The sequence below is a fragment of the Equus przewalskii genome, chromosome 4 (assembly GCF_037783145.1).
Source record: "Equus przewalskii isolate Varuska chromosome 4, EquPr2, whole genome shotgun sequence".
Taxonomy (NCBI): Eukaryota; Metazoa; Chordata; class Mammalia; order Perissodactyla; family Equidae; genus Equus; species Equus przewalskii.
Window position 1 is genome coordinate 31814938 of NC_091834.1, and position 12719 is coordinate 31827656.

At 40.4% G+C, this 12719-nt stretch overlaps 2 protein-coding genes across 29 annotated transcripts in view; one reads left to right on the top strand and one right to left on the bottom strand.

Annotated features, from left to right (window-relative positions):
- The window catches only part of ABCB1 (ATP binding cassette subfamily B member 1), a 197324-nt gene that overhangs the window by 128939 nt on the left and 55666 nt on the right, over positions 1-12719 (bottom strand). The gene's annotated exons all lie outside the window — the stretch shown is intronic.
- The window catches only part of RUNDC3B (RUN domain containing 3B), a 150927-nt gene continuing 140180 nt past the window's right edge, over positions 1973-12719 (top strand). For 10 of the 28 annotated variants that reach the window (XR_011539467.1, XR_011539468.1, XR_011539470.1 and 7 more), the window contains exon 1: positions 2189-2657. Coding sequence is in view for 14 of the 28 variants with exons in the window: in XM_070617355.1 (XP_070473456.1) it covers positions 2338-2657 (320 nt within the window). In the remaining 14 variants the exon portion in view is untranslated. Of the gene's footprint in view, positions 2658-2786; positions 2890-12719 lie in introns of those variants that run through there. The other 18 variants (XR_011539469.1, XM_070617356.1, XM_070617362.1 and 15 more) reach the window with 11 other exon arrangements.

A 12719-nucleotide genomic window follows, 5' to 3' on the forward strand; every position in this document is an offset into this window, starting at 1 on the left:
GAAAGAAGGAGGAGGTTGGGAAAATGGTGAATGAGTATGGTCTGCCCATTCATTTCTACCGAATTCTTATAGGTTAATTTGGCCATCTACTTTGAAATTATTTTTGTTGTGATTCTTTTTACATCTCTGAATAACCTTTGTGCAAATGCTCAGATAAGTAAAATAAAGAATTGTAATAGATGCTGAGAGAAGTTCAAAAAGTAGTGTGAAAACTCACGTGGCTCTATAGTAGTAGTATACTTTGTACTGGATACAATTGATTAATTATCTCTAGATTAGTAATGTAGAGAAAGAATGAAACCCAGGACATACTGCTGAGGATAATTAAGAAAAAGCTTTATCAAATAAGGCCCCCATGTGGCAGTTTAACAACATGCTGTACGCACGATGGCTTGTTTTAAGGAGAAATCTTGTTCAGTAAGCACCCATGTCAACTGACCCCCCTAAAAGTGGCATTTGGAAGTAGCATTATTACCTAGACATCTAAGATGGAGTTTTACTAAGTCCTCAGTCATAAATTAGTAGTACAAGTCACATGAAAATGTATCTCAGGCTAGAAAGCCAATTTTGAGAATAATGACACCTCACTTTTCTCTATCCGATATGACCACTTAGCTTTGTCTTCTTGGAAAGCGTTTCAGAAATGTTTCTCTCCCTTCTTCAGGACAAACCAGCATGGGTGTCTAGGAATTTTCTTGATAATTATTGGCTTTCCACTCTTTTCCCTGTGCAGTTTTAATCCGTGTTTAAACAAGAATAACTTCAATTTGAGGACCATTTGTCATTGCCAGCGCAAATATTTTGCTGAGACTGCCTGCACAGCCAGTGCATCTGTTTCCTGATGGCTAAGTCTGAATTCAACCTGTTGGGCTAGCAAGAAGAGACCAGTTAAGTTGGAGCTTCTAGGAGGGTAAACTTTCTTACAAGCCTCTATGTCACCATAGAGCAGACAAGAAATGTTTGGGAACAAGTTCACTGACCTAAAATATATACTACCATATGAGAAGTACAGAGATATCTACAGTAAACTGTATATTCTATAACCTTCTTTGACAGAAACTTCAAAACTAGAGCTGGAAGTTATATGGATTTTGGAGCCACTCAAACTGTAAAATATTGCCAAATGTGACTTCAAGTTAAATTTAACAAACATTTATTGAGAACCTGTTCTATGCACAGCCCGTGCTATGCCCCACGGGGACAGTAGGCATTAAGTATTTCACTCTAAAATCTGGGCATATTGATACAACGGGAGGTCGAAGGCTGACCTAAGTGAGTGCCAGAGAACTGGGCGAAGCCAGGACCCTTCCGCAACTAAGGCCCGAGGGGTGGAGAAGCTCTGGAAAGTGGGCGCGAGGTTCCGAACCCGCGCGACGAGGACAGCACTCCCTCCCGACCTCTGGCAGGGGGCAACGGGCCGAGCCAAGGCCGAACCACCCCTAGGCTCGCCGTTCCCCTCACCCATTTCGGAGGTCCCCGCCCCGGACAGAGCAGGGCGCTGGGAGAAGACTGTACGCTCGCACCGCGCTCGTTCTTTCGTGGGCGGTCAGTGCCAGCCGCAGGCCTGCTGGGGCTAGGGTAGGGGCGACGTGGCGGGAAGTGTCAAGAAATCCCACCACAGACGCCCAAGAGGGGTATTCCAGGGACAAGTTCCCTCCTCCGGTTATTTGCGGCTGTTTATCAGGCAGTACAGGCGTTAGGACAAAAGGAACCCCGCTCCTTTCCTGGGAGTCGGGCCCTGGATGGGGTGCGGGAGCTGGCGCTGCCGCGTTCTCGGCGCTGTTGCGACAGATGCCACAGGACTGGGGAGCGGGCTTCGGGGAAAACGATCAGCCATTAAAGCTAGAGATCTCAGCAGTTAGGCTAGGGTCAGTAATCCGCCCTGGGCACTTCCGTGCTCCGCAACCCTCCACCCGGGAGCAAAGAGCAGCGCTGCTCCCAGGCGCGCTGACTGTCTCCCGCACGCGGGCGCCGAGCGCGAGCCCGGCATCTTGACAGCTGCCCACGCGCCGAGGCGGGGCTCGACCACGTTGCTTTAACGCTCCGCACGGCCGGCCCCGCCCCTCGCGCGCCGCGATTGGCTGCAGGTGGGGCGGCGTTGCCCGGGTAGGTGCACGGAGGGCGGGGCTGCGCGCGCGAGGCCCAAGGCCTCACCTCAGCTGCCGCGGCCGGAGCGCTTGTGGTGGCCGAGTGCCGGTGGTTGGGCGTGCGGGGCCGGCGGGCGCGCGCGCGCCGGCTTTCCAGGTCCCTCGGGAGGTGGGGGAGCGCCCGACGCGGACCCGCCCGGCGGGCGGCGGCGCGCGCAAGGGCCGGAGTGGTGTGCGCGCGTGAGTGTGTATGTGTGTGAGGAGCTCGGGTGCGAGCACGAGCCGTCAGTCCCCGGTGCGAGTCCGCCGCCGTCTTCCACACCCTCCCTCCATCTGCGCTCCTTCCCTCCGACTCTCCCGCGCCACCACGGCCGCAGACCGAGGGAGAGCTCTGGAAAGCAGGTGTAGGGGGCGGGCGGGGTCGCACGAGACAAAAGGGAGCGGGGGTCAGCCCTCCATGGCCTCCCGGAGCCTGGGGGGCCTGAGCGGGAGCCGCGGCGGCGGCAACAAGAAGAGCCTGAGCGCCCGCAATGCTGCGGTGGAGAGGAGGAACCTGATCACGGTGTGCAGGTACGGCGCGGCCCGCCGCTCGGGAGCGGGGAGGAGGCCGCCGGCGCCGCGGGCGAGGGCGAGGGCGAGCGCGCGAGCCCTGGGGCCCGGAGCCGAGGGGCTGTAGCACCAACGCTCCAGCCTGTGCCGCGTCGGGCGTGGCCGCTGCCCGCAGCGCCCCGGGCGCCTCCGAGTCTGGGCGCCGCCGAGGCCCGGGCTTTCCCGTCGGTTCCAGGGCTGGAAGCAGCCTCGGGTAGGGCTTGGGGCGGGGCTGGGGGAGGATTTGTTTTGAATGTGCAATCGAATGTCAGAGTAAAGGAGGAGGCAGAGAGGCAGAGCTCTTTCGTGTATTGCACATTAAGCTGTCAGCCAGCTTTTGGTAAAATGGTCGTTATTGTGATTGTTTACTATGTTGCCACAAAAGCCGAGTGCATTTTATTTTGGCTTGTTTGCATGTAAATTCAGATATTTCTTGCCACAAATATTGAGTGCCTACTGCAAGCTAGCCAAGTGTGTGTGTGCGCGCGCGCGCGTGTATTCCTCTCCACTTTTAAATTGCATTGCTGGTGCTGTTTTCTGCAGTTGTTATCAAGAGTCTATTATGGAGGACACCTAGTCTTCGTGTTAATGATTTACCCCAAGGTCTGCCTTTCCTTAAATGTTTTCTAGTTATAAACGTAGTATTCCCTGCCTCTAGAAAATATAGCAACATAAAAGGAATAGTTTCCATAAACCTGGTATTCAGAAATAACTAATTTTTAACACGCTGATTTATTTTGAATCTTATTTCTGGGTATTTAAAAAAAAATTGAAGTCCTAGCCATCCATTTCTTAGGAGCTCCTTTGAACCATGAAGTTATTTTAAAATTACTTTGTTCCATCAAACCCCTCATCGTCAACTGTGGATAATCCTCTAAGAATCAGGGAATGATGAAACCTTTTCCTCCTTTGCAATTTGTATCTCTATTTTTTCTTTTGCTTGTGTAAAAATGTGCCAGCATCTTAAACAGAATACAGATATTTATACTAGGATTTATATTCAATAACTTTGGGTGACTTTTTTTTTTTTTAACTAGAGCTCTTACAAATCTTCCCCTATCTAGCAGGAAGACCTGCTTCACTGACTGTTGTGGCACTTTGAGTTGTAAACAGTAAAATGATATGGAATCTGTTTAATTTACCATTTGTACTGTCTGGGATGCACTCTTGCCAGAAAGATAGACTGTATTAAGTTTTTAAAAATCTAGGCAAATCTTTTTTTTTAAGTTAGGTAAATAGAACAATAAGAGGCTGATTTTCTTACCTTTATTTTACAGATATTAAAAAGAATTATTTTTTCTTAAAGAGGATGGTCTCAAGCAGGCTCCAACATATACAGTGTTTCTTGGGATAATGTATTTCATAAAACCTCCAACAGACAAACTTCACAGAGCAATGAACTTGTGTATTTGCTTAGTCTTCTTTTTTAAAAATTGTTTTACTTCCTGCCATAGCACCTGACACTCAGTAAATATTTATTGAACGAGTAAATTCAGTGGTAGGTACTATTCCTTTTGCTTTTCCATTTTTGTCATGGCTAGTTTTAGGTCATTTAATGTTCATTTGCTCTCATCGGAGGCAGTTCAGGAGAAGAAAGAGACATATCTCAACCTTGCTTAAATTACATTTTAAATTATGTTTAAGAAATTTCAGTCACATCACACTGATATGTGTGGATAGCTGTCTGGGCTACCTGTATTTTCATTATTTTGTTTGCTGAATTATTCTTTTCTACTCTGAAATGAATATAAGTACTGACTTTAGTTAGAGTTTACACATAAATTTAGTATTCTTGCTAAAATAAACTCCAGTTTCTGGCTTCAATTTCAATTTGTTTATTTATTTATGTGGATAATATTACTAAGGCTGTTCTTTTTTTTTTGGCTGAGGAAGATTCAGCCTGAGCTAACATCTGTTGGCAATCCTCCTCTTTTTGCTTGAAGAAGATTCACCCTGAGTTGACATCTGTGCCAGTCTGCTTCTATTTTGTATGTGGATTGCCAGCACAGCGTGGTGGCCAGCGAGTTGTGTGGGTCTGTGCCTGGGAACTGAACCCTGGGCCACTGAAGCAGAGCGTGTTGAACTTAACCACTACGCCATGAGATGGGCCCCACTAAGGCTCTTCTAAATATCCAAATAGTTGACGGTGCATGTAAATTATCATCCTTGTCTAGTTATGGGATCTATTTGATAGGCTTTGTCTAAAAGACTTTTACTGGTTGGAAAAAAAGTCACTGTAGGCCATTTAGATGTTTTATGTAGTCCTGCCTCAAATTCACCCAAATGGACAAATCACTATACATTTCTGTTGCTTTTCTCTGCCTTTTAAAGTTACCAGATCCTTGGTATCTCACCCATGTGTCTTAATGATTTCATTTTTAAATTCTTGTTTGTCAAATCAGAGGTGATTTGATATTTAAGTTTGGAAGAAGTTGGTTTAGTGTAAATATAATTGAGTTCTAAGTTTACCTTGTCAATATCTAGTTGTATGTCCTTTAACAAGCTATGCAACCTTCCCATTTTCCCCTTTTCTCATATGTAAAATAATCTTGGACTAGATCATTGGTAACCTTCAAGGCAGCCCTAAAGCTAATAATAGCCTTCAAGCAAAATGTGCTCATATTTGGTTTTGAATTTCTCCTAATACTAGTAGGTACAGATAGACATAAGTTTAATGGTAGCTTGATGAGGCATGTGCATTTTTCTCTATAAACAAAAACATTTGAACTCTGCCTTCCATTTTGTGATTCTCTGCTGTTCTACAAAAATTGAACAGTTTCCGAAACCACACCAAACTCGCCCCCCACTATCATTCTAGTGTATGTTAATACTTATACAGCATTGCTTTTCCTTACCCCTTGAACAACTTAGACATACTCTCAGTTTAGGTTTAAAACCTTACTATATAACTACACAGTTCTTTAGGTTTAAAATGCCTTATACAAGAACAATATTGTTATAGTTTCAACTGTCGAAGGAGGTTGTTTGGTTAGGTAGGATAGTTAGGAATTGAATTGAATTGAGTTGAATATTGGTTCATTGTGATTGTAGGTATTTCATCAGTTTTTTTTTTCAGTATATTGTAGACTACAAATACTTGGATGGTATTTATCTCAGCAAATAAATAGTTTTATTATGTTTTTCGCAGATTGTGGTGGAGAGAAAATAGGTCATTTGAGGCCTCTAAATATTCCATACTCAACTCCAAAATATTCACAGACTGACTTTAGTTCTGTGCACCAACTACTACTATTTTCCCTGCATATTCTCTACCGTTTTGATTTTTTTTTTTTTATTTTAAGATTTTATTTTTTTCCTTTTTCTCCCCAAAGCACCCCGTTACATAGTTGCATATTCTTAGTTGTGGGTCCTTCTAGTTGTGGCATGTGGGACGCTGCCTCAGCGTGGTTTGATGAGCAGTGCCATGTCCGCACCCAGGATTCAAACCAACGAAACACTGGGCCGCCTGCAGCGGAGCATGTGAACTTAACCACTCGGCCATGGGGCCAGCCCCTACCGTTTTGAATTTTGAACAATTAAATCGTTAAAGTCCTTCAGGCTTTTTTTAACCTGCATTTTTCATCCATAGAAAAATCAGATATTGTTTTTTCTGTCACTTTTAAGCTTTGTAGTTTATTGAAAAGCTTATATATTTCTTTGATTTTAGTTCTCTTGATAAAGGGAGTTAAAATCTAAAGTCTCTTTTTATGAGTTAACATTGTTTTATGAGAAAATTATTAAAATATACGTTTAAATACATATTCATAAACAGATTTAAAACTATTTGTTAAACTTTTAAATCAATACTTTAAGAGAAACTCTCCACACAAAGTTATAATTTTTCTGTCTTGTAGATAGAAAGGACTAATGAGTGATTTAAGGAGATAATGTGATAAGCTAAGCAGAGTGGAGACAAACGGTGATTTTCAAAATTAAAGTACTTTTAATGACGTACGTAGTTGTTCTTAGTTTTCTATAGGTCAAGATATTATTTTGTAACTTGAATGTTATTTCAAATAACAGTTGTGCCTCATTTTTCCCGTGTAGTCGGGTAATGAGCTGCTCATATTTTCCATGTAATTATTGTTTGAGTTAGGCTTTAAATTCTCCCATCAACTATAGTGCTTTACTCAGCGTTTATTGTGGAGCACGATCTTCTCTATAACTGCAGCTTATAATTTAAGTGTTCAGATTTAAACCACAATAAACAATAATATTTAAAACATTTTGAATGAATTTCTTTTAAGAAAGGATTACACATTTCCCTACCTTCTTTGAAAAGACTCTGTAGCATCATATAATCCTTATTGCTGACCTTAGTCTGGATCTGTTTCTCTGAATATGCCTGTGCAGTGGCTGCTCTTGGAGACTCTTGAGGTCCCTCTTGAGGCTTTTTGCCACATGGCCCCAGGAGGTTGTGTATTTGGAGTTCTTGTCACTTTTGCTGTCTCTTCCTACCAAATTAGCTGTTACTTCTCACAACTCTGCCTGTTTCTTTCTAGCAGCTCTTTCCTTTGTGCTTCCCATCCTGACTTGCTAATTGTGATTGGTTGTGAATTGGGAAAGCAGATAAGTAAATTTATCATATGTTTAAAAAAAAAAAGACACCAGAGGCCTGAGTTAAGTGAGTGAGCTTTAGCACTTTGAACTTCTTAACATTCTGGTTGCTGAATAATCAGAAAAAGATGTCTATTACTATGCTTGAATTGGGTGGGTGAAATACAGATATGTGAAATGTGACTGAATATTATTGGCAGTATAATCCTTTAAATAACTAAATTCAATGACTTACTTTTCTTGTCACTGTTTGAGTGTGGCCTCATAAGACTTTTCATACCTTGGCTTTAGTAATTATATTTTTGGCTAAAGCTCTTTTAGTCAGGCTGTATGTAGTTGAGCTTGGGTTGAGGCTTTATCAACATTGGTTATATTGCTGTGGAGCAGGTTCAGTATCATTTCTAAGGATTCTTAGAGCCCTAACAGTAGCTGTTCACAGTGGAGGCAGGATGATCATCTTTTCAGCTACTAGTCCTAGGTAGGCTTCTCAGCGTTCGCAGAAGGTATTATCTCTTCCCCTAGCTAAACTGGGTTCATCTTCAACTGACAACAGAGAGTAGCTGTCCCCCACACATTTATTAAAGTGTGTTACCTTAGCTTCACTGCTGATTGATAAATGTCAGAAGCTCAGTTGAGAGATATGATAGTCAAGGGGGAATATGTGAAGCTTATCCACTCTTATATTCAGTTTTACAGATTTATAAAATATATCTCTGGGTCAGTTCAGCTTCAGTGGATACAACAGTTTTCCCAAGGAGTTGTACCAGTTTATGTACTAGTGAGCAATGTATAAGAGTTCCAGTTGCTCTGCCTCCTTACTAACACTTGAAATTTTTCTGGCTTTAATTTTAGTCATTCTGGTGTGTTTGTTGGGGTATCACATGGTGGTTTTAATTTGTATTTCCCTTATGTCTAATGAAGTTAAGCACCTTTCCATAAGTCTCTTGGCTGTTGGAGATGCTCTTTTGTGAAGTGCCAATTCAAGTTATTTATCAACTGGGAGCTCTGATTTTTTGTTTGTTTGATGTGTAGTTCTTTGTACATTCTGTATGCAGGTCTTTTGCTGGCTATATGTAATGCAGATATTTTCTCCCATTTGGTGGCTTGATTTTTCATTATCTGTATATCATGTTTTGATGACTAGAAGTTCTTAATTGTAAAGTAGTCCATAAATTTCCTTCATGGTTAGCGCTTATTGTGACTGGCTTAAGAAGTAAGCTTGCTCCAAAGTAATGAAAATATTCTGTTTCCTTCTAAAAGCTTTATTGTTTTACTTTTTTACATTTATATTCAACAATCCACCTGTAGTTTTTGTTTATTCTGTGAAGTATTTGTTGTTAGTGCTATTGAGTCAATTCTGACACTTAATGACCCTGTGTACAGCAGAGTAGAACCCTGCCTGGTCTTTTTGCTCCATCCTCTCACCTTCTGGCGCTACATCAGACAATGTTCCGCTGCTATTCATAGGGTTTTCACAGCCAGTTTTTCCGGAAATGGATGGCCAGGTCTGTCTAGTCTGTCTTAGTCTGGAAGTTCCACTGAAACCTGTTTGAAATATCAGTGCCATAGCTTTTAGCATCACAGCAATATGCAGCCACCAGAGTATGACAACTGACTGATGGATGGTGTCATTCTCTGACCTGGAAACAAACCTGGGCTACAGTGCTGAGAGCATGGAATCTTAACCACTAGACCACCAGGCCTGGCTCTGTGAAGTATAGGAGTCAAGATTAAATATTTTCCTTTAGAGAAATCAGTTGACGCATTTATTTAAAAAAGACCATGCTTTCCCCACTATACTCAAGTGTCACATTTATTATGTTAGATAACTGGATCATTTGTGTGTCTGTTTCTGCACTCTCTCTTCTGTTCCAGTAGTCTATTTGGCTACCCTTGAGCTAATGTCATACTGACTCAATAACTATATATGTTTCGATGTTTGGTAATATAAATTCTGTAGCTTTGTTTTTCAAGAATGTCTTGGCAGTTCTTGGCCTTTGCAAACTAAATTTTACGCATCAACTTGTCAATTTCCATTAAAAAATCTCCTGGGATTTTTAAGATTGCACTGAAAATGTAAATCGATTTTGGGAAAACTGTCATCTTCACAACATCAAGACTTACATGCAGGGGCTGGCCCCATGGCTGAGTAGTTAAGTTTGCGTGCTCTGCTTACGCAGCCCGGGGTTCGCTGGTTCAGATGCTGGGTGTGGACCCATGCACCACTCATCAGGCCATGCTGTGGCGGCATCCCACATAGAAGAACTAGACTGACCTACAACTAGGATATACAACTATGTACTGGGGCTTTCCAGGTCAGGGAGAGAGGAAGATTGGCAGCAGATGTTAGCTCAGGGCCAATCTTAAAAGAAAAAAAGACTTACATGCAATCCGTGAACATAATATATCCTGTCATATATTTAAGTATTCTGAAATTTTTCTCAAATTTCTATAGTTTTGAATACAGTTATGCACTGCATGATGACGTTTCAGGCAATGATGGACCACATATACGACAGTGGTCCCGTAAGATTACTCTATAGCCTACATGTGTAGTAGGCTATATCATCTAGGTTTGTATGAGTATAGTTTATTATGTTTGCACAGTGATGATATGCCTAGTAATGCATTTCTTGGAACGTATCACCATTGTTAAGCAATGCATGACTCTATTACATATCTCTTTTTAGATTTATTCTTCCATATTTGATATTTTTATAGTACTGTAACAGATCATTTAAAATATTTTTCATTCTTTCTTTTTCTTTTTTTTTTTTTTTTACTGATATACAGACATAAAATTGACCTTTTAAAATATTGGTCTTGTAGTCTACTAAGTTTACCCGGTTTACTTATTAATCCTAACATTTTCTGCAGTTTTTTTTTAACTTTCTGAGTATGCAGTCATGTCCTCTGCTTGTTTTATTTCTTCCTTTTTCAAGCTTTGTGCCTTTTCTTTCTTGTCTTACTGCACTGGCTAGGACCACAGTATTGCAGAAAGCATTAACAATTTTACCATTGTGTGATGTTTGCAGTAGGTTTTTCTTAGTTCCCTTCTACTTCTAGATTGCTGAGAATTTTCATCATAAGTGGATACTGAATACTGTATTATCAAATGCTTTTTCTGTCTATCAAGATGGACATATGATTTCTTTCCCTTTTTTTCTGTTTATGAATTATATTGTGAATTATCTTGATTGAGTTTTGAATGCTAAACAACTTTGAAATAAAAAACACTTGGTTGTGCTGTATTATTATCTTTTTAACATGTCTTTGCATTAAGTGAGTTACTGTTCTATTTGAGATTTTTGCATATTTGTTCACAGAAGAGATTGGTGTGTACTTGTTCTTTCTTGTAGTGTTCTTGTCTAGCTTTGTCATTAAGTTTATCTGACGTTGTAAAATAAGTTGAGAAATTTTTTTTTGTTCTGTTCTGTAGAAGAGTTTGTGTAAGGTTAATACTATTTCTTTCTTAAACTTTTGAAAGAATTCACCAGAGAAGAAATCTGAACTGCAGATTGTCTTGGTGGAAAGTTTTTTAGTAACAGATTCAGTTTAATTAATAGATACTGAATAATTCAGATTTCTTGTTTCTTGTTAGCAGATTCAGCAAGTTCTTCAAGGAATACACCCATTTCATTGATGCTCTCAAGTTTAAAGTTTTTCTTAATATCTTTTTATTTTTAAAAAATCTCTAGGGGCCAGCCTGATGATACAGCAGTTAAGTTTGCATGTTCCTCTTCGGTGGCCCTGGGTTCCCCGGTTCAGATCCTGGGTGCGGACATGGCACCGCTTGGCAAGCCATAGTGTTGTAGGTGTCCCACATATAAAGTAGAGGAAGATGGGCACGGATGTTAGCTCAGGGCCAGTCTTCCTTAGCAAAAAGAGGAGGATTGGCAGCAGATGTTAGCTAAGGGCTTCCTCAAAAAAATAAAAAATCTGTAGTCATTTTCAATTTTTTCTCGTAGTATTGGTAATCTCTGCTTTTCCCATGTTTTTGTCTTTCTAGGAGTCTAGAAATTTTATTAATCTTTTCAAAGAACCAACCCTTGAACCAAAAGCCAAAACCCTTGGCTTTGTTAATTTTTTCTGTTGTACATTGGTTTGTTAATTCATTGATTTCTCTTCTTGTCTTTACTATTTTCTTTCTTCCACTTTCTTTAAGTTCCTGTTTTTAAATTAATAATTGTATTTTCATTATTAATTAGTTTTAAATGTTTTCTGATTTCTGTTGGGATTTCTTCTTTGATTCATGGATTATTTAAAAATGTATTTTTAACTTTCAAACAGTTGAGAATTTTGTGTTTTTAGTTACTGATTTCTAACTTAATTCCACTATGCAGAGAACATATTCTGAAAGATTTTAAACTTTTAAAATTTTGTTTATGCTTGCTTTATGATGCAGCATATGGTTAATTGTGATAAATATTTCATGTGCATTTGAAAAGAATATATATTCTGGCACTGTTGATTGCATGTTCTGTATATGCCACTTAGATCCAGAGTTTCTTGTGTTGTTCATATCCTCTGTATCCTACTAGTTTTTTGTGTGCTTAGTCTATCTGGTATTGAGAGAGATGTATTAAAATCTGTCTCTATGAGTGTAGATTTGTCTGTTTCTCCTTTTAGTTCTGTCATTTTTTGCTGTAAATATTTTGTTGCTCTCTTACTAGGTGTGTGCAGCTTTAGAATTATGATCTCTTCCTAGTGGTTTAATTCCTTTGTCTTCATGAAATGTCCTTCTTATCTCTTGTACTGTTACTGCCTTAAAGTCTGTTTGTCTGCTATTAATATAGTTAAAATAGTTTTCTTTTAATTAGTGTTTGTATGATCTATCTTTTTCCTTTCTTTTTTTTTTTTTTTTAAAGATTTTATTTTTCCTTTTTCTCCCCAAAGCCCCCCAGTACATAGTTGTATATTCTTCGTTGTGGGTCCTTCTAGTTGTGGCATGTGGGACGCTGCCTCAGCGTGGTTTGATGAGCAGTGCCATGTCTGCGCCCAGGATTCGAACCAACGAAACACTGGGCCGCCTGCAGCGGAGCGCGCAAACTTAACCACTCGGCCACGGGGCCAGCCCCAATCTTTTTCCTTTCTTAACTTTCATTCTTTCTGGGTCCTTAAAGTGTCTTTTGTAGGCAGGTTAGAATCGATTTTGCATTTTGTCTCATTTTTTATTTAGAGTATTTAGCCCATTTACATTTAATGTTATTATATTTGAGTTTTTAACTACAATTTTACTCTTTTTTGTGTTCACTTTTTTCTATTTTCTTATATCAGTAAAGTTTTTTTAAAATTTTTATTGAGTTAATGATAGGTTAGATCTTGTGAAATTTCAGTTGTACGTTATTGTCTGTCAGTCGTGTTGTAGGAGCACCCCTTCACCCTTTGTGCCCACCCCCCACCCCAGCTTCCCCCGGTAGCCACTAATCTCTTCTCTTTGTCTGCATTTTTAAATTCCTCATATGAGTGGAGTCATACAGAGATTGT